General features: G+C 39.5%; 1 protein-coding gene across 2 annotated transcripts in view; it reads left to right on the top strand.

Moving 5' to 3' along the window:
- Nucleotides 1-22,057, top strand: part of vldlr (very low density lipoprotein receptor) — a 45,471-nt gene that overhangs the window by 17,478 nt on the left and 5,936 nt on the right. The window contains exons 4-17 of one of the 2 annotated variants that reach the window (XM_036140013.1): nucleotides 669-791; nucleotides 2,262-2,470; nucleotides 5,724-5,886; nucleotides 6,018-6,140; nucleotides 8,268-8,390; nucleotides 9,180-9,299; nucleotides 10,681-10,806; nucleotides 10,950-11,121; nucleotides 12,006-12,230; nucleotides 12,318-12,436; nucleotides 13,711-13,850; nucleotides 14,202-14,343; nucleotides 16,251-16,400; nucleotides 21,885-21,932. In XM_036140013.1, coding sequence (XP_035995906.1) covers nucleotides 669-791; nucleotides 2,262-2,470; nucleotides 5,724-5,886; nucleotides 6,018-6,140; nucleotides 8,268-8,390; nucleotides 9,180-9,299; nucleotides 10,681-10,806; nucleotides 10,950-11,121; nucleotides 12,006-12,230; nucleotides 12,318-12,436; nucleotides 13,711-13,850; nucleotides 14,202-14,343; nucleotides 16,251-16,400; nucleotides 21,885-21,932 — 1,983 coding nt within the window. The remainder of the gene's footprint in view (nucleotides 1-668; nucleotides 792-2,261; nucleotides 2,471-5,723; nucleotides 5,887-6,017; nucleotides 6,141-8,267; nucleotides 8,391-9,179; nucleotides 9,300-10,680; nucleotides 10,807-10,949; nucleotides 11,122-12,005; nucleotides 12,231-12,317; nucleotides 12,437-13,710; nucleotides 13,851-14,201; nucleotides 14,344-16,250; nucleotides 16,401-21,884; nucleotides 21,933-22,057) is intronic. The other variant, XM_012877521.3, reaches the window with a different exon arrangement.

A 22,057-nucleotide genomic window follows, 5' to 3' on the forward strand; every position in this document is an offset into this window, starting at 1 on the left:
GAAAAAGGGAATTGCACTGCAAAAACATATCTAAAATCAAGTAAAATGTTCCTAAAGTTAGTCTATTTGTCCTTGATTTGAGCCAGTAAATTAGATTATCTGCCAATGGAATAAGTATTTTTACCCCTAAACTAAGATAATTAGACATCCTGCACTTGAAATAAGATGACTGAGATGAATTGTTCCTATTTTAAGTGGAAAAATCTTATTTAATTGGCAAATCATTTTATTTACCTGCTCAAATCAAGGACAAATACACTAATTTTTAAAGAAAATTTTACTTATTTTTAGTTCTGTTTTTGCAGTGTGGTCGCAGTAAAATCTCAGCCTACAGCCGCATCTAGGACAGAAACGGGGCTAAACTTTAAAAGACGGCGCCAACTGTGTGATCTACAGGAGAGCGTGAAGATTAAAGCCTGGAAGAGTCTTTAAAATTTGACTTTTAGCTTTTCCCAGGTCTTGATGAGTAAAAGGGGGAAAATCTTTATTTATTCCTTTCCCCAGTGTCTAAAAGTTGCATCAATCTTAAAATGAGTTCTGAAGAATGTAGCCAACAGTTTTGCACAGCACTGTATCGTTTCAGCCTAATTTAAATCCTCTAATTCTCTCTAACGAGTCGTGGATGTGAGCATTAACGTCGGCGCGTCTCACGTTTCCTCTCCACGCAGACATGAGGACGTGCCGTGTGAACGAGTTCAGCTGCGGACCAGGAACCACGCAGTGCATCCCCGTCTTCTGGAAATGTGACGGCGAGAAGGACTGCGACAAAGGAGAGGACGAAGTCAACTGTGGTGGGTGGAAGCTGCATTTCTGCACCTCTCTCCCACCGCCTGATTAGCTGACCTTTTTTTGAATCGGTCGTTTTTAAGTTGAGAGTCTTGTAGCGCTGCAATCAGTGGCAACGCGTCTACGGCTGGATGATTTATGGCCTAGATGCTGCAGCTTTGTGCGAGGAGAAACCCGAGGATACCGTTTTCATTCCTGTTACAACAACAAGCTTTAATGTATCCTGGGATTCTGATGGACCAACAAACGGTTTGCATTTATGTTCAGCTCCCCGAGTCAAAACCTTAAGCTCCTTCTCTTCCAGCTGCAATGTTTGAGTCGTCTGCAGACCCAGATTCTATTTATGCAAAGAATGGGCTAAAAAAAAAAAAAAAAAAAATCAGTCTGACTGGCTGGAGAAATTCAGAACATCAATATTCAAGTATTGCCACAGATTATTACTTGGAATTGGGTCTGGATTTGTGTAGTAGTAGTAGTAGTAGTAGTAGTAGTAGTAGTATTTCTTTTTTTTTTTTTTTTTTTTTAATAAGCAGGAAAACAAGATGCAACCACGGCTACAGTCTTTTGCACCACATTAGCTAGCGCTAGCTTTTATTAGCTAGACAAAAAGCCCAGCTTTGGGAATGCATGTAGAAAAGTGGCGGACCCACACACCAGCGTCTCTACAAACACACGCATGCCACCAGCGTTATGCTGGAAAATAAATCCTGATGTGGATCCTGCGCTCAGTTAATTGTAATTTACAATTGCGCAACGTCCCCATTGTCCGCTGAGCTTTAGTTTCTCATCCAGTCGGTCAAATATATTAATTTGCAGAACCTTAATGAATGGATATTTGCATTTAAGCCAAATCGTCACATTTTGGTCTCACCTTACCAGAGAACCTTTCCCCACCTGTTGCTGTTTCCTCCGGGGCTTAAGGCAAAGTTATCGTGTCACTCTTCCAGATTAATGGAGCGTACGGCTAGTGGTTGTCCAGTTCATACGTTCACCTCTAACCAAAATCAGAGTGAAATTTTTTTTTTTTTTTTGTTTTTACTGACTCTTGTCTCTCCATTGATTAAGCGTCTGAAGAAAACCAACAGATGCACATGGAAAGCCTTCGTTAGCATTGATTATGGGATGCTGAGGGCTGCAGAAACTGAACTGTCTGGTTCAAAAGTTACACTTCCTGCAGTTTGCTTCTCTGCCTCGTTAAGTCTGTGAAATAGCAGGGTTGTCATTCTGATCGAGACTGCAGGATTTTTTTATTTATTTTTTTCCCTGAGTTGCAATTAAGTGTCACTTAAACTGTTAAAATGGAAGATATTGTTTGTCGTTGGGCTGTTTTTTTATATTATTATGATCACGTCAGCAGCTCTCCAACATAAAACCGTGCTGGGTCTGAGGAAACGTTACATTATCGCCATCTGTATGATTCTGGCCTGTTAAAACCTGCTGTGCTTGGTCTGCCCCCCCCTCCACTTCCTCCCCAGGTAACGTCACCTGTGCCCTGAACGAGTTCACCTGTGCCAGCGGCCGCTGCATCTCCAGGAACTTCGTTTGCAACGGCGAGGACGACTGCGGCGACGGGTCTGACGAGGTGGACTGCGCGCCGTCCTCCTGCGCTCCCAGCGAGTTCCAGTGCGGGAACTCGTCCTGCATCCCGGCCAGCTGGGTGTGCGACGACGACGTGGACTGCCAGGTAAGAGGAGGCGTCCTCGTTGCTGGACGGGACCGCATGGTCCTGCAGCCTGGGGGTGGAAATCTTCACACCCAGTGGCACCTGGTTGGGGGGGGGGGGGAATCTTGGTGGAGCTGGCCAATAGATTTCCCTGCCTAACCCAGTACATACCATCACATTAAAAGTCGGAAAATTACTACGATTCCACAATAAGCATTTCATTCCCTTCTCAGAATCAGCAGCTTACAGATGCATTCATTTACAGCTATATTAGGTCTTATTTTGGAAAGGAACCGTATTAAATACACTAAAATTCACTATTTGGCTGAAGATAATGACGGTACAGTATGGTGTTTGCCTACTTTGGTGACAAACAGTTTCACAATGACACAATTGATTTCAGAACAGAAACAGAACAGAATTTCAAAATATGAAAAAAAAATATCAGCTGACAAAATTATGTACCTGATAAAATGTTCACAGCACCTTCCAAAATCCTTTCAACATATAGCCCAATATTCAAAATCTCTTACCACATGACGAAATGTGTGTGTCTCTCTCCGTCGCCGTAATCTCTACGTCACTGCTTGACTGACCGCTAGCTACATTACTTTATGTTAAAACGGCTTGCCATATACCTATATCACTGTGCAGCAAGGGCTATGATTCCAGTAGCCCCAAAGCCATTCATTTTGGCGATTTTGATTGGCCAAATATTTATACATTTTCCCTAGCAACATTATACGATTGGTTATTTCACTACACTTGTGGGGCTCCTTGAGTGTCACAGCCATGTAGTTGCCTAAAAATAGTGAAAAGAAGCGTTAAATGCCTTTTTCCTTTTAGAATGATTCCAATAAAGGGGTTCATGTTGTCCATCCCTGCTGCAGACTTGAATGTTCTCCTCCCTGGAGCGTCTGTTGGATGATGAAACTGTGAGAAACTCCCTCCTGCTCCTCCTATCAGTCTCAATCTTGACTGATTGGCCAGTTTTAACCCAAACTAGAGTAAATCATCTGGTCTGCGCGCTTCAGGGATTTACTCGCTTGAGTTTTGCTTCGTCTGGCTGCAGTGGAGCCCAAAATTATTCATTATGTAGATTTTTTATAATTATTTTGGTTCTTCAAGTTTATTTCTGATAGAAAATTAGCCGGGGGGGGCGGCTCAAGTGATTATCAAATGATATAAAAGTAGAGCCTCCAACAAAATGCTCTGTTTTTAAAAAGGGCAAGTCAGAATTTGTTTTTGTTTTATGTAGTCAACATTACAGCAGTTAAACCTTTTAATAAATAAAACTTCCTGTTGGTCTACTCATCTTTTGATGCTTTATCTACCCAAGCCTCTGAGGTTGGAAAGCCTTCTCTCCATATCTCTGATCTTCAGCTCCTGTGATGGATCATTTATCAGATTCCGGTTAGGACTGCTCTGAAATGTTAATATTTCATCCCGTCTGAAGAAGCGTGTTGGACAAATTAAGTTTCCTTAAGAAAAACTAAAAATCTGTAAGGGGTATGAATAACTTTGGGCTTAACTGTAAATATGAAGGAAAATGTTCCTTACTGCAACCTAAAACATTTTTTTTTTAATCCAGTGTATTCCTACATTTATTTCTACATTTTAATCTTTTAGATCTGAATTCCAAAAATCCAGACTTTAGTTTTAACAGTGCCCTGTTTAAAACCATTAAACTTTTCTAGGCGTGTTTTTTATTTTATTTTAATGCTTTAGGGTGTTTCCACGTTGGTTTCAAAATAATTTAAGCAGAAAAGATTTTTAGGGGCCTAGTCGGGCTGGATTTTAAAAATCTCAATTTGACAATAGTCTATGTTCCATTAGTTATACTTTTATGTATTCCAGTGTGTTTTTCAACTGTTTCTTTTTTATTTACATATTTATCTACAACTGTTTGAATCAAAGCTTTATCCAAACGGCAGGCACAATTTTAACACTCTTTGTAATTCATGAACAATTATTGATAAATCGTATATCTGCATTTAGCCTAAAAATATGACATTATCTTTGGTAAATATCGCCCAGTCCTAGGGCCTTGAGTAATGGTCGATGAGAATCCTCAAACCGTTTCTTTTTTGTGACAAAGTGCTGAAAACATTTCAAGCTTTTTGCAATAAAGTCTTAAATGTGATTGTGTTGAGGTTCCTTGATTGCTGGAGTTTCTGATGATTAGGGTGTTTGCTAGATAATTGGATAAATAAGGCTTTACTCTGGCAACAGTTTGTTTTAATTTTCAGATATGCTGTCTGAACTTTTACTACTTCTCCTAAAATGTTCTCATTCAGCTACATGTCTGAGTGCAGGAATTGGAAGATCCCTCCTTTGGCATCTAAAGTTCTGCTAAATGTTTTGCAATAGAGTCTATGGTAGTTTCCATGATCTTTGGGAAATAAAAAAAAAACAACAAAAAAAACATGTTTCTTAATATCTTGTGCACTTTTTTAAATGCAATTGTGCATTTCAAAGTAGATCTCCTTTAGTGTCTGACTGGGTTCTTGAAGCTCCCAGATTTATTTTGGTGCAAATCTGCAATCAGAAACAAGACAAAGAAATTAAAATGAAGCCACAGAATATATACCATATAAACCAAATAGAAAAACATTTAGTTTATATTCTGTTAATTGTGAAAGCCAGACTTTTCCTTTTTTTTTTTTTTTTTTTTTTTTTTTTTTTTTTTTTTTTTTTTTTTTTTCCTTCCTGCCTAAATCTTTTTTTTTTAATGGTATAAAGCAAGGGTTCCCAAACTTTTCAGAGACCGGTGACCCCCTTTTGGACATAATTTTAGGAGAATTCTTACAGCACAGTGCAGTCGTCCCCCTGTCGTAAAATAACAAATGTTGAGCATCTTATAAAGTCATATTTCAGCATTGGTTTTACAAATGGTAAAATAATAAAACTCTTTAGCACGTAAGCATCAGATTATTAGTATCAGGACTTTTAAATGATTGACTTTATTCTCCTGATATATTACTCATTGGGGCCGTCGTAGTTTAAAGAGAAAATTATTAGTCACAGAGGAGTAAATTTCTCACTTTTGCGAGAAACTTGGCTTCTCTATCAAAGTTGTAAATATTTAACAATAACACATTTTCCACCATGAAAGGCAGGCATTTGCTGTGCTAAAACTAGGATATTCTGACACATTGAGAACCCCTGGTATACAGTATATCCTGTATAATCACGAAGTTTTGCAAAACCCAAACATTTGCATTTAAAATGCTGCACATAAGAGCTTTAGAAAGCTGACCGTCTCTCTCTGTAGGACCAGTCAGATGAGGCTCCGTCTCATTGTGGCCGCCACCCGACGCCGCCGGCCAAGTGCTCGCCCAGTGAGATGCAGTGCAGCTCTGGAGAATGCATTCACAAGAAGTGGAGATGCGACGGTGACCCCGACTGCAAAGACGGCAGCGACGAGGCAAACTGTCGTACGTTACGTCTGCTTTTTTCCCTCCTGACGCGCATTTAGATCCAGCTGTGGACTGAAGATGGGATCAAATCTCTTAAATTCTTTTAAGAATTTACAAATTAAAGTTGAACTTTTCTGTGTTTGCGGCAGCTGTGCGTAGTTGTGGGCCGGATCAGTTCAAATGCGACGATGGAAGCTGCATCCTGGGAAGCAGACAGTGTAACGGCCTCAGAGACTGCGCCGACGGGTCGGACGAGTTGAACTGCAAAAACTGTGAGTGCAGGAAACTTTACAGAAATCTTGTTTTTAAAATCCAGGTTTTTATAATCAGGATCAATACTTTGACACATACGTGTCAAACTCAAGGCCCGCGGGCCGAATCCGGCCCATCAAGGCAATTTATCTGACCCCTTAAGAGCCAAAAAAAGCCATATCATGTCATGAAGTAGAGGCATGTATTCTGTATATAAAATGGCTAAAACTGCACCTCCTGTAGAAAACATTGTATTTTTGTTTTGTTTTGTTTTTTCACTGCCATTAGATGTTAGTTTTTCCACAACACAATAAAACAACCCAGAAATTTCCAAAAATGGAATGAGAGTTTAAAGTGTAACTCATCCCAACATCAACTTTTATTTTGCAGCTAAACTGTATAAACTCAGCCTAGGGGTGCTAGTTTTATGTTACTATGATTTTTTTTGTGTGAACTGAAATGAAATTATGAAATCAAAAGTGTCATACAGGTGGAACCGGCCCTTTTAATTACTTTATGGTGCCAAAGTGGCCCAATACAAAATTAGTTTGACACCCCTGCTTTAACACTTTAGCCGAAACATTTCTGCTTTGTCGTGCTTAAATTTAAATTATACCCTTTAATTTCACCATGACCTAATAACCAATTTGAGTAATAAACTGAACTTGACTGCATTGTCTGATAACTTGGATCAGTTGAGGAGGGGCTTTCATGTTATACGTTTAAACTTCAAGGGGCAGTGTGTAACTAATTTGGCTTTTAATTAACAAAAATCAAGTATTTTATAAATGGTCTAGAGTCTAATAACCTCACATCAAAAATGAAAGTGTTCTCATAACTTAAATGAGTAGTTTATAAACACATGGTCGCCGGTGCACAGCAGCAAAGGCACAAACTTGTCAGCCATGTGCATTTTCCCCATCTGTCTCCTATATGAAGACGTGTTGCTAGTGGAGTAGAAAACAAGCAAAGACAACCGTAGATGTTTTTTGTAGTTTCCAATGAGAGAGAGAAGGTAAAGTAATAACCAGGAGAAAACAAGTCTAGTTTGGTGCAGCTATAATTAGGTGGGTTAATTCAATATAACAGTGAAGTTTGTTAGAAACTGGGCATTGTAGGGCAGCAACCACTCAGTCCTCCAGGCAGACGTCTCGTTTGTTCGTCTCCTTTTTTTTTTTTTTTTTTTTTTTTTTTAAGACCCCAAATAGGTGACTGCACGCTTAGAAACGAGCCCAAATTTACAAGCGACTTTAGGAAAAAACAAGTCGACTTGGTAACATAGCCAAAAACATTTTCACACAATGACCGTAGATATTACCTGTAGCTTGGTACCAAATACATGGAGGACATGTTGACATTTCTCATTTATGACGCTCTGTGGCTTCCATAGTAGTTATTACTCTTAAACGGGTTGTTTCTAATTCATTTAGCGCACCAGTAGGTGGTGCGGCAGTGTGAAAATCTTAATCTTTGGGGCTTTAAAATGTCTTTAAGAGGCAAATGGGAACCATTGCTTGTTCAGAAACTTGCCAATTAAAGTGAAGTCGATTTAATTGTCCTGTTAAGTGTCTTGAGAGGATGTGATGTAAATTAGTGCTATATAAACTGGATTAAATTAAAGACAATCAGTTCTGAGCCTTTAAATAAGGGAACCAGCCATGTTGGCCTGATGTGAGCTGACTTTGCACCCTAGGCAGCAACGGCTGCCATCAAAGGGTTCTTGTTACTACCGATGGGTGTCGAGGGATTTTTGGCTCCAACAAAGCACCCACAAAAGACGTGGCGGCCATGTTTGGGAAGGTTCTCCACAGTTCCATGTTTTCTCAATTTGTGGATGATGGTCTTGAAAGGGTTACAGATCTGTTTCTAAGGCTTTGGGACTCCAGAGAACCAGTGAGAACTGTTTCCATCTGTTCCTGACTTTCTGATTGGACTGTGGTGGACTGCTTTTTGTGATTCTTTTTCCCCATTTCATCTAGTCAGGTTCTATTTAAGGGCTTTCCAGTCAACTTTAATGGAAAATACCAACTTATAACCTCTAAACGCTGCAAAGAACAAATTCCTTAAATATTCTATTAATTGGATATGAAGGTATTTGTTATTTATGGTGAAGTTTACATCCCTATGCATTTTCCTTGTTTCTGCAGTGACTCAGTGTAACGGGCCAGAGAAGTTCAAGTGTCGAAGCGGGGAGTGCATCGAAATGAGCAAAGTGTGCAACAAGAACAGAGACTGTCCAGATTGGAGCGACGAGCCAATCAAGGAGTGCAGTAAGTGTGTTTTTTAAAGATGACAGAATCTTGTTTAATGACTTTTTATTAATGCACATCCCTATATAGGCTCCCTGAAAGGATGAGATGAACATTAAAATACCCTGGATGACTTTTTTTAGAAAAAAAAAGGACTTCATTGTTCTAAAGTTAAATATTTCACTCAGCAGCTCTACTTTACAGCTGACAATTTGTTTTTCCTTGCGCTTTGTGATGTTTTCTGTTTTCCTTCGATATGAAAGCACAACATAAAATGACCATTAGTACCAGGATTCTTAAATATCAAATGTACATTTGATCAGGAGAGCTTTGAAATTGCAGTAATTGGCATATTTCTGTACTTGGTGCTGCATAAATTAGTTTTATCCTAGTTGTTAATCCAATATACAACTTAATGTCTGAATTTATATACAGTAAATTACATAATTTATTGAATGCCAGTAAAAATACATTTTATTTTTTGCTGTCAGGGGAAAATGGAGATTATCAAATGTCATGCCTACAATTACTGTAAATTTAGGTATGATGCTAATTGGCGACACAAGGTACTAAAGGAATAAAACTAACATTTCAATTCCTTTTTTTTTAAAATCAGGATTAAGTTGTGGAAGAAATTTATCTATGTGGGAAAAATGTATAAATTTAGCAAAATGAGACTATAGCGTTAACCGCTAGGTGCTAAATTACCCTGTTGTTTATAATTTAGCTCCATGTTTGTAGGGACATTTTTTGTGCATAATGATGCTTCCTATATCAACCACAGTGTTTCTTCTTCTTCTTCTTCTGCAGACCTAAACGAGTGTCTCCTGAACAACGGCGGCTGCTCGCACATCTGCAAAGACATGGTGATCGGCTTCGAATGCGACTGCACACCTGGACTCCAGCTCATTGACCACAAGACATGCGGAGGTAGATCCGTTTAATTTCCTCTTTGAACATCGTTTGTGTACTCGCCAGACGTGACCAACGGAGAGTTGAATTTGATTAAATTAGTCAGATTTGCATTTTTTTTTTCTTTTTTTTTTCTGTGCAGACAAAATTAGGCTGAAGAAAAGCTGATTAAATTCTCAGGCCTCTTGTTTGAACTGTAAATGTAAGCATTCATTTATAAGACTTGAGTTAAAGGTTGTAATTGTATCAAAGCACAATGATGAAGAAATTCCAAGATTAATCCCATTTATGCATCAATGCACATTTTTTGTTTTTACAAAAATGTTAGACATGTTTATATTTAAATTTGTCTTTTAAATTTTTTAATTGCTGGTCAAAGTTGTCCAGGTTTGATCTGGTGCTGAGAAATTAATCTTGAGTTTAAAATTTATAAAAATTTTAAATCTGAATTTTATTTTGCCAATGAACTCATTGCGCTTCCATGAAGAGAACATGAAATGCTGAATATGTTTAGGAAAGTATATTTTTAAAATATTAAGAGGAATTGTTTTTTTTTTTGTTTGTTTTTAACCATAATACTTTTTTTTTTTTTTTTTTTTTTTTTTTTTTTTTTTTTTTTTTTTTTTTTTTAAATGAAGCCTGTTCTCAGCTCATTGTGTAAAACCACTAGCAGCAGTTGCACTTTAACTTAAGGTCAACTCAGACAAAATGCTTGACATAAAAGCAAGTTTTTAAAATTAGTTTTTGTGAGGCGAAAAGGAGAAAAAATTGGATTTGGTAAAAATCTGATTTTAATTGGATCATAATTTGTTTCATGTAGACTTTTTTAAATGAGTTCCACCAGACACAGGTTGTACTTTTCACGCATCTTTAGATAATCTCACCATGGAGGTGACAGACGCAGCAGGATGTAGCTCTGGGTTGGTGCCGGTTACTGTGGGCTGAAATGTTCAGTGTTGTATGTCGATCAGCTATGCTTTAAAGCAGAAATCCTACAGGTCCTATTCTTGGAGGCACTGATCCGATACGTTTCTGACACCGAGCCAGTCTTGGCTTCAAACGCTGCTCAGGATATCTATACTAGAAGGGATTACACGCATTTACAAACACCACCAGTTGCTCAGAGGCACTTGATTTACTCCCAAATGTACATTTGGTAGTAAACTGTTGATCGTTAGAATAATTACCTTCTGGTTCTGTCCCAAACAGCTGGGTGCAACGGTGTGTTCTGGCCAAAAACCAACTGCTGTTAGGGCTTGAATTAGCATCTTGTCTTACTTACCGCTTTTATATCTTATGCAACAGAAATCCTGAGGAGATTTCAGCATGTTTGTGGTGCAGCGCATTGTGCTTTTTTTTTTTTTTTTCTTCCTCCTAATGATCTCTCCTTTCAATGCAGACATCAACGAGTGTATGAACCCTGGCATTTGCAGTCAGATCTGCATCAACCTGAAGGGAGGCTACAAGTGTGAATGCCACAATGGCTACCAGATGGACCCGGCTACCGGCGTCTGCAAGGCTGTGGGTGAGCGTCTGGAACACGACTGTCCTGCTCTGGAGAACTCGGCTGCAGGATCTAAAGCTGCACGAGTCAATTACAGAAGTTGTTGGTTAAAAGGCTCCCTAGTGTTCTGGCTTTTTTTTAACCAACTCTGCTCCAATCTTCAGGTAAGGAGCCGTGTCTGATCTTCACTAACCGGCGTGATATTCGTCGTCTGGGTCTGGAGAGGAAGGAGTACACTCAGATTGTGGAGCAGCAGAGAAACGCTGTGGCTCTGGATGCAGACTTCAACCAGCAGACCATCTTCTGGGCCGACCTGGGTCAAAGGGCAATATACAGGTACACTACATGGGTCCTTTCTTCATAATGAGCATTACATTTGTCTTACAGATGTATTTAATATTGAAATTACTATAAATCTTTCAGCTTTTATCTAGATATGGGTGGGAAGATGATTTGTAAACTAAAATTCAGATTTGCAACCAGAATAACTTTGTATAAATTTTGACTTGTTAGGAAATCAACCTCCAGTGGGGGAAAAAAATAAACTATTCAGTAGCAATAATAGGATTTGTCATGTTGTTGAGCACATGTGTTAATAAAATGTGTACTTAAAACAAAAACCTTCCAAACCTGTAAATCTACATCAAAAGAGAAAAAAAACAAGTTTATTTGTCTTGTTTTTAATGGAGTTCCACAGGGTTTGACTCTTGGCCCACTGCTTTAGTTTACGCTTTAAACATTTATTTATTTTTTAATTATTTGAGCTATCCCGTTACTCAAGTTTCAAACATTTGTGCTAAATACATTTCTTAGACTTGGCTAAATTTTAGTTTAACAATTTTTTTATAAATTGCCCTGAAATTATTGGAACAAAGTTATTTTTAGTTAAACGTTTGCAGGAAAATTAGAAATTACACTCTACATCAAAAGTCATTTTTGAATGTGGATTTTTTTATAAATTGTTGCGCAATATCAAATGCAGTCTTTTAAACCTTTTTTTTTTTTTTTTAAAAGGTATTTAAGCTAAGGCAGATTTCTGGGTTACCTAATTGAAGGTGCAAAAAAATTAAAAAATGTTGTGCTCAAAGATTAGCGTAAAATGTTCTGTTATAATGTACAAGTGGCCTCCATTAGCGGGCTGTCTTGTAATTTTATCTTAAACACACTTTATTTATGCGTTTTTAACCATGTGGTCCATTTACCTTCGTCTTTCTCTTCAGCACCTTCCTAGATAAGCGAGGGGACTTTGGCATCCACAGGAAAGTGATCGACAACGTCCAAACTCCTCTGGGAATTGCAGTGGACTGGATCTATAAGAACCTGTACTGGTCTGATTTGGGCACCAAAACCATTTCTGTGGCAAACTTCAACGGAACCAGGAGGAAAGTTCTGTTCAACAGAGACCTGAAAGAACCCGCATCCATCGCTGTAGATCCTTTATCTGGGTGGGTGGACTTTTTTTTTTCCTGCTTGACTGAGCATGCTGGAGTTTTCAGCTAAATGGACCGGTTCTGTTTGTGTCGGTCCTCCAGGTTTCTGTACTGGTCTGACTGGGGAGAGCCAGCTAAGATTGAAAAGTCTGGTATGAACGGAGCAGACCGACAAGTTCTGGTGGCAACAGACATCCAGTGGCCCAACGGGATCACTCTGGGTAGGAATGAAAGACATAACTACTCCACTCTTATTAACAGGACTGTCTCAGAAAATTAGAATATTGTGATAAAGTTCATGTTTTTTAATTGCATTACAAAAAATAAAGAAATGTCATACATTCTGAATTCATTACAAATCAACTGAAATATCGCAAGCCTTTTATTGTTTTAATATCGCTGATTATGGCGTACAGCTGAAGAAAACTCAAAAATCCTATCTCAAAATATTAGAATATCGTGAAAAAGTATAAAAAGTATACTAGTAGGCTATTCAACTAATCACTTGAATCGTCTAATTAACTGGAAACAATGCAGGGTTTCCTGAGCCTTGAAAAACACTCAGCTTGGTTCAGTAAACTAAATCACAAGTATGGTAGTGGTTAAGAGACGACATCAGATTCTCACAGTAACTGGTGTACTGACCATGGCATTACTGTCCTTGATTGGCCTGCCAATTCCCCTGACCTGAACCCCATAGAGAATTTGTGGGCTATTGTGAAGAAGAAGCTGAAAGACACCAGAGCCAACAATGCAAATGAGCTAAAGGCCGCTATTGAAGCATCCTGGGCATCCATAACACCTCAGCAATGCCACAGGCTGATTGCCTCCATGCCACGCCGCATTGATGCACTAATCTGTGCAAAACGATTCCCAACCAAGTACTGAGTGCATTAATGCACATTTTCAAATGTTTGATTTTGTTTTGCTGTTTTTTTTTTTACTTGGTCTGAGGAAATATTCTAATATTTTGAGATAGGATTTTTGATTTTTCTTAAGCTGTACGCCATAATCAGCGATATTAAAACAATAAAAGGCTTGCGATATTTCAGTTGATTTATTATGAATCCAGAATGTATGACATTTCATGTTTTTTTTTTTGTTTGTTTTTTTTAATTGCGTTACAGAAAATAAAGAACTTTATCACAATATTCTAATTTTCTGAGACAGTCCTGTATATTTACCATAGTAAGGACTATTGTTCCTGGGGTCCATTCGCATTATAAAAACATCAGCAAGTACAAAAACAAACAGTTAATCACATCCATTAACAGATGTACAAAAAACAAGAGAACAAGTAAATACTTTAACTTTGCTCGTTTGGATTATTTCCTCACCAACTAGTGTCCAAGTGCTGATCTATAAGCAAAAACACCAATTTAAATGTTTAAAAATGTATCTTAACTGTTATTTTCGTTCCTTATGCTGGAAAATGGCCCCTATTTTCCCTTTTTTCCCTCCATCACTTGGACATTTGTTCGTCTCTTCCTTCCAGATCTGATCAAAGGTCGGCTGTACTGGGTCGACTCAAAGCTGCACATGCTCTGTAGTGTCGACCTGAACGGAGAAAACAGGAACAAGGTTCTGCAGTCTGCAGACTACCTGGCTCATCCCTTCGCTCTCACGGTCTTTGAGGTATGCTGGGTCTCCAGTCTCAGATGATTGTGGACTGAATCTACCGTATTTTACCAACTATAGAGCGCACCTCAATATAAGCCGCACCCACAAAGTTTTATAAACAAATAGGAAATGTACATATAAAAGCCGCTGATAACCGTTGTGCCTGCTGCTTGCATGTGCTAAATGAAAATTAGCACTTACTACTTTGTAGCAGCTTATAGTTGGGAAAATACGGTAGTCTGATTTTTAAGCGGCTTAGAAAATTTTCCTAAACATAGTTTTTTAATATCAAGTAAATGGTTTTTATTCCTATAAAAGTACACTTGGGGTAAACTTGAATCTAATTCTGTCTTTTCGTGCTGGCAGGATCGAGTCTTCTGGACCGACGGTGAAAACAAAGCAATCTACGGCGCCAACAAGTTCTCTGGTTCTGACGTGACGACGCTTGCCAGTAATCTGAATGACCCTCAGGATGTCATCGTGTACCATGAGCTGATCCAGCTGTCTGGTAAGAGTTTAGTGGGTGGGGTTCACCGAGACCACCCGCATCGTTTTTACCCAACACTAACAGAAATGGTTTATTTTATAACACACTGCATGTTTAAGTCTGACTTACTGGCTTCAGTACGTGCTCTTATTTGGATTTATAAACTTGAGCTTTTTCTTTTTGAGTCCATCCATGTTATTCAGCTGTAAATCTGCATTTATATCTATGCATTTGGCTTAAATGAGGTTATAACTGAAAATACGGTATGTGCCATCTGTGTTAAAGTCTCGTTTAGAAATTCACACAATCCAACACTAAAAACTGACATTTAATCTGGTAAACCAATTTATTAATTTCCACAGCTGCTTCCACAACTGGCTGAATAACCTGGAACATACCTGGATAGGATGAATGGAGTAAATTAGCACAACAAACCACCAACTCTAACTGGCAAGGTTTTATCCAGCGCATTTTGTTATGCTGAATGTTGTCAAAATAACGCTGAATTGGGCCGTAGCCGTGCTACGTGCTAAGCTAACAGTACGACACGGATGTTTCAGAGCCACATAAAGCTCACATGCATCAGGGAAGTTATAACATAGCTGTAAGCTAGCGCTACACTGCAAAAACGGAACTAAAGATGAGTGAAATTGTCTTGAAATTGGTGTATTTGACTTTAATTTGAGCAGGTAAATAAGATGATTTGCCGATGGAATGAGTATTCTGACTCCTATACCAAGATAAAGTAGGAACAACTCGTGTCAATCATCTTATTTCAAGAGCAGGATATCTACTTAAGTGTAAAAATCTTGTTTCATTGGCAGATCATCTTGTTTACCTGATCAAGTCAAGGACAAATACACTCATTTCAAGAACATTTTACTTACTTTTAGTTCCCCGTTTGCAGTGTAGCTGCTATTAGCTTCACAGACGGCCCCATAACAGGTTCTCTTGGTCTGTATCCTACCAGCTGCATCACGCAACGCTCTGCTGAGTGAATACAGACTGAAACAAACATGTGTTCAGTCTTTGTCTATAAGTTCATGTTTCAGTTAATTTAAGTGGTACAAGAGCAGCATTTGATTTTGGTAGGCAATGTTGTCGGTTCATGGTCAATATGAATTATTTAAAATTGATATACAAGTTGCACCTGACAAAGTCGCAGGATCGGCCAAACTATGAGGAAAATGACTTATAGTCTGAAAAATACTTGGACGTGAAGCCCAATAGTCTGCTTCTCATGGGGGTGAAAGTGTAGAAATGGAGTTTCAGACCTAGAGGCTCCTAGATTAGTTGATTCTCTCTGAAGAGTTTGGTTTAAGGGTTTCTCTTTGTAGCTAGACGGAGACTCTGGAGCACGGTAGGTTATTCCACCATGAAACGACGCAGGAGTCTGGATTGTGTGGAGCGTGCTATGGGTCCTGCTAGCTGATGACCTTTTGTTTCCTCAAACGATCAACTTTTTCCCTACAAGGACGGATATTCTGAACAAACTTAAATTAATGTCAGTTTGAATAAACCATATAACTTACACTGTCTGGGATCCACAAGTGACCCCTGCTGGACGCCAGAATGCCCAAACATGCAGATGGGAACTGATGTGTATGCATGGGGGAAACTAAAGCTAAACGGTTGTTGTGTTGAATTGATGGTTTCTTAATGTCAACAGCTAAATGGGAGAAGATAGGGAACCTAGTGGGAGTTTTTTTTTTTTGTTTGTTTTTTTTTTTTTTTTTTAAAAGGACTGGAGTTGCATGCTAGAAAACACCAACTTAACTGTTTGAACTTAGTCTAAGTTCTCAAACCTGTTTTTGTTCTTGTAGGGCTTGGATTTATATCCCAATGGTCATGAATTACACTTAATCGAACTTACAGGAAGCTCTTTTTTTTTTTTTCTTCTTTTTAAAGCTCTTTATTCTTTTTTGCAGGAACCAATTGGTGCACAGAGAAAGGTGAAAACGGAGGCTGCAGCTACTTGTGCCTACCTGCTCCCCAGATCAACAAACACTCCCCCAAATACACCTGCGTGTGTCCTGAGGGCCAGGAGCTGGCTGCTGACGGCCAGCGCTGCAGACCTGGTGAGTTCCTCCACCGACGTCTCCGTACGCTGCAGGAAGTTTTCTGCTCTGTTTGTGGAGGAACTGCTCCAGCTGAGGCTCAGCAGCATGTTTTGGCGTTTCTCCAGCTGTCCGCCTGCGTTACTCTGCCTCCGTTCAGCTGTCAGCGCCGTTCCTCACGTCCTCTAACAAGTCTCAGCAGCTCTGCTTTGAAATCTTTTCTTCCTGATGTCTAAGTGTTACACCTAAAATGTGCTACTTGCATGTTTTTTAAGGCTTCTAATGCTAGAAGAGGGAAAGGAACTGGTGTCTTTTATAATGCACAACTTAAAATTCATGTCTGCAAAGGTGCAGGATGAAGTAGTTGGAGGATTTTTCTTTATTTTGGTGCAATTAGCGCTTCTAGAAATGAAAAGGAGAACAGCAGCTCTGGTCTTTCCTCTCTGTTAGAAACGGGGTTGCTTAGAGACGCGTCTTTGCCGGCTTTGTTTTTCCCGCCTGGCTCCGGTCCAGCTCCTTTCTTCGCTCCCACAGATCAGCCTTTTCAAACAACGGTTGTCGGACAGAAACCTGACAGCTGAAGTCGCCTAATTGGACTCCGACTTCACCCTGAGAGTCCAGAGCTCGCAGGTCGGTGGAACGTCTCCCGGACAGCGCTCCGCTCAAACGCACTCATGGGAGGGAAAACTGCCCAGTCGGGTTTTAGGCTTTGTTTCATTTTACTGCAAAGGCTGAGAAGCTAAGCAGTTCTTTCTCTTAATCTCTTGTTTGAACCATCCTGAAACTACTAGACGAATCCTTTCTCCAACACTCCTGAATGTGAAAGTCGCTCTTGAGAACTGAGTCCTGTAATTGCAGGTGTTGCTGCAGCTTCTCGGCTAAAGCGAGTAATTAAGTCATTAGCAGGACTCTGCATTTAATCCCCGGCTAATCAACTTCCTCAGTCGTTTTAATCTGGTGTGTTTGAGCAGGGATGCATGTGAAAGTGGGATGCCAGCCCTGGAGGACCAGAACTTCCTTTCAAAGGGATCCTCCTGCTCAAACATGAACAGATTTAAATGATTCCTCGACTGTGAAGCTTAAAAACTGGTTTAGTGAAACATTTAACAGGGAACTGATGCTAACCAGCATGTTTGACCCAGTTCTCTTTCACCTGTGAGGTGTTATGGGGAGTTTCTAGTATTTATAGCCAGATTTAAATAAGATCAATATCTGGGCTTTGACTAGGCCGCAGGCTTCTTGTTTTAATTCCCAGACAATCCTTTATGGTCTGGAGTAGAACTGGAACCTGAAACAAACCAACAGCTTTCATTTTTCTTTATGGATGTTCTCAAATTTCCTTCAAACATCGGCCAGCCGTTTCTCAATTCATGAATGAGAGTATAGACTCGCGTTCTCCCCAAGTCTGTACTTCCTGAGTTCTTATTAAGAACGAACTTGACGAGAACGGTAGCACGCAGAACGTATCTGTCGTGGAACAGAAACGTTCTCAGCACACCTAGCTGGTCTGGACCTGCATTTCACCTCCTGTTATTGGTCGTCTTTAGATGGCAGTAAATTATTACTTGATTATAAAATGAAATAATTGTATGAATAATGTATTCATTGTTGAATGTGAAAGGTAATATTTTGTGTTAAAAAGGGTACAGAACTTATAATTTATTATACAAAACTATACACTACACTATATTGAAAACATTTTTAATACAATATTTTAAATATCTAAGATCCAAAAAAAATCTAATTAATTAAAATAAATGCAATTACAATTAAATTTGAATTACAATTAAAAAAATTCTCGCCTCAAACGATCTGAAAACGTACTTTTGAAGAACAGCAGCAGAAAAAGGGCATTTTTAACTTGGCACTGAAAAACGGCCCTTATCTGATGCAACCATGAATCCCCCCCCCCCCCTCCTCCATGCTTCACAGGTGGTAGGTTTGGTTTATAACTGAACAAACATCCCAGGAGACAATGTGTAACTTTATTCCAGAAGTCCTGCACTTTGTGTCTGTTCTCTGTGAAACTGGCCTTTGTCTTCTAGAGAAAATGTTCCTTCAGTTTTATTTGTATAGCGCCAATTAATTTAACATCATCTCAAGGCTCTTTCCAAAGTCAGACTCCATCAGATCCTCCAGGTTGGTGAGAAAGTTTCCTCTCTAAGGAAACCCAGCAGGTTGCATCAAGTCTCTCCAAGCAGCATTCACTCCTCCTGAAAGAGCGTAGAGCCACAGTGGACAGTCGTCTGCATTGTTGATGGCTTTGCAGCAATCCCTCATACTGGGCATGCAAGAAGCGACAGTGGAGAGGAAAACTGTTAGTAATGCCTTGGAGCACACAACCTTTGAAAGTTGAACTCCCCCCACCCCCCCCCCCCCCCCCCACCCCCCCCCCACCCAGTTCTAGAGGAATGACTTTTATCCCAGGAGAACCTATTGGGGTTTAAGATGCTTCATTTAGCATCTTGCCGTCTGCATTCAGGGTTAACTTGGTTGGGCGGCCAGTTCTGGACGTGCTGGTGCTCGTTTTTGATCGTCCTCCCATCGTAGACCAGTTGGCCGACTTCTTTAGATCCCTTAGCAGACTCTGCTGCAGTCTTCTGTCCAAAGTGATCGTAAACACCATTTCACCTTTGTCCCCTTCAGGCTACCACGCCCTGCGTAAACAAGCGACTGACATGGTGACCTGGTAGATGGGACTTACAGCTTTGTGCTGAAGTTTCTGCGTGTTAACTTCCAAGTTAATTAATCGATGCACCCAGTGGCAGTTTCATCCAATCAGCTGCAAATGTAGCAAGCGCTGTAAACGCATGTTGCTAATGTTGGCTTTAAATTGGGTTTTGGTGACAATGGATGGGGGGGGGGGGGCCTTTAAAGCAATCAACTGTGCAGAAGGAAATGAAACGCTGCAGCCTACATGTTGTGCAGAAATGTTTCAGCCTGACTCTTGTCCCTAAAGGCCTTTTGAATAAGGTCCTTTTTCTCCTTGTTGGTCCTGGTTTTTATTTTATTTTTATTTTTTTATGCCCTTAATTACAATACGGGAAGGAAGCAAGGAAACAGTCTGTCTCCTTTCCTTTTTCATCCTTTCATGCCCCTTTCTTCATCGGTACTGTCATACGAAGCGCTACCTGTACTGACTTCTGAACTAGAATATTTAGAGCTTGCCTCGTATTTACATAATTTAAAAAAATTAAAGCATTAAAACGTGTTTATATTACATAAAGTTTAGTGTGATTAAAAAGGAAGAGAAACTGAATAAAATAACATTTTACCTGCAGCTCGTTGGAGGGTTGTGCCGTTTTTAGACGTTTTTGTTCTCTAAGCTCAATTTTCTGTCCTTCCAGCCTTTTTTTTTTCCCCCTCCATGTTTAAATTTATGCCAGATATTTATACAGCAGTCAGCATTTAGTCAGTCATTTAAATTGGTCCTAAAATAAAATAAGTTGACTGAGATGTTTGGGAAGAATCCTGGAAGTTTTACATCGAGGACTGTGCAGAAACCTGGATTTGAATAATTTGTGTTCTTGTGAGGGTTTGGGTGTCTCTCTGCTCTTATTTACCCTGTTTGCGTGGCTGTTGGTTGTAATTTCTCCATCAGTTGGGTTAAAGTGGAAATAAGGAGCGGCTGTCTCTTGTTGAATGCTCGTCTGACTACAGACTAATTGGGCCTCGTTGCTTTTTGCCTGAACGCCTCCTGACTCTGCAGCCCTTTCTCCAGCTGGACCAAACGGGAACTGTAGAGCTTTGTGAGTCTGCAGCTCTGACTCTAATCTTGTTAGCGAGACAAAGTGAACAGAAGCGCTCCTCAATTCAGAGCTAAACTCAGCCATGTTTTATTTTTCTTAAGGGTTGTCTTTAGAGATAAGTGGAGGTTTTTTTCCTCTGTTTGAAAGTGTTTACAGGGAGAAACCCACTTGAAATCCCAAACTAAAACATCCAGTATTTCAGCTCCAGGCTCCTCAGATAAACGGTCCAGAGCTACGCTGTAGGCAGTTTGGTTCATGAAGAAAGCCTTTTAATTTCCCCTTCTGTACAGAGCGACCTGCCTGACTCTAAATCAGGGGTGTCAAACATACGGCCCGCCGAACAATTTAGTCCGGTCCAGTGGCTAAATGATTATCATTATTAAAAAAAACATTTTCTTTTTTTTTTTCTTCTCCCAGTCTCCTGTCTGGCAATGTGGCAATAAGAATTGTCTTAATGCCAAAAAGAGCTCATCAGATTTGACTTTCACAAGTGGAGCAGTACTGCTTTTGCCATAGTGCTCTGCTTGATTTATGAATGTGAATAGTTTTATTATGATTCATGTGGGGAATATCTCAAATGATATGGACACTACAATGGGAAAGTAGGAGAGGAAAGGAAGAACAAGAAAAGGTGAGAGGAGATAAAAGGAAGAGAATGATAGAATTATTGAAAAAAAAAAACATGTACTTCGTTTAATTGAAAATATGCAGTTCCTATATTGTCCACGAGGGGCGCTGTGTCTTAATTAGCAGATTAAGCTTCAGGTGTGGAAAAATTTAAATAATTTCTTAATTTTTATCTGTTTGATGTATTTTGTCATGCAGGACAGTGTTTTTAAGTTCCAAAAAATGTGAATAAATGTTTTTCAACATTGTATAATCACTGTGATCAGTTCTTATGCATAATGCACAAGTAAATGTTTAACTGAGTAAAAGTATTGTTGAAATTGCACATACTTTTCTTAAAAACGCTGAGGTTATTCATGATATATTGTGTAAAAGTGAAATTCATTTAATATAAAAACCAACAAGTCCACTTTTATTAGTTCTATTTAATCTTGCAATGAGTTTACTCGTGTGGCCCTCTTGAGATCAGATTAATCTGAATACGGCCCCTCAACCAAAATGAGTTTGACACCCCTGGTCTAAATGATCACAGGGACTTTAGAAGAGACGAGAAATGCAGAGCTCCTCCTTAGAAAGCTCGCTTGTCCTGACGCTGAAAAGGAAAGTCCAGGATCTGTACCAATGGGACGTTTCTTTAAATGACGTCACATTTGCCTGGAGACGGCTTGTCGGACAAGAGTACAAACTAAAACGGCAACAACTGCACTACCAATGATTTTGGAAGAGGACGTCCCAGAAGCTTCATTCCTACATGTTTCAGTGCAGAAACCAGCTGCGATTGTCCAGCTCTGCATAGTGACTAATGGATTCCAACGTTGCTTTTTTTTTTTTAAACTGCGGTGTAGCTCGGTTGGCACAGAGCTGGTTGTTTTTTTTTTTTTTTTTTCATGTTTGCTAAATATTACACTTTTCTTTTTATAGCCGGAACATGAAAAGCTGCATTTCTCCTGCATACAAACTGGCTTCTGACGCTTCTAAAATCCGAATCCTGCTTTTATCCGTCAGATCAGCAGGTTTATTCTCCTGGGATCTGGTCTACATTCAAGGAAACGCTGTTTGTATAGTTTGTAGCTTTAAAAATGGGGCGACCTGCGATGCTTAAAGCTTGTTGTGCTTCTTCTTGTGACAGACGCTTCCTCAGAGGATGTTAGGAAAGCTCTAATAGAGCCACCCAAAGGTAAAGCCGTGTTCTGTCCTCTACCCTCCGCTCGCCTCGTTTCAAAGCATGCTGGGCTTTCTCCAGAAATCAAATAACATCCAGCTTTTCACTACTTTAAGGGTTTTTGTATATTAACCTTCTAA

This window comes from Fundulus heteroclitus, chromosome 8, assembly GCF_011125445.2.
Source record: "Fundulus heteroclitus isolate FHET01 chromosome 8, MU-UCD_Fhet_4.1, whole genome shotgun sequence".
In the NCBI taxonomy this organism is placed as follows: domain Eukaryota; kingdom Metazoa; phylum Chordata; class Actinopteri; order Cyprinodontiformes; family Fundulidae; genus Fundulus; species Fundulus heteroclitus.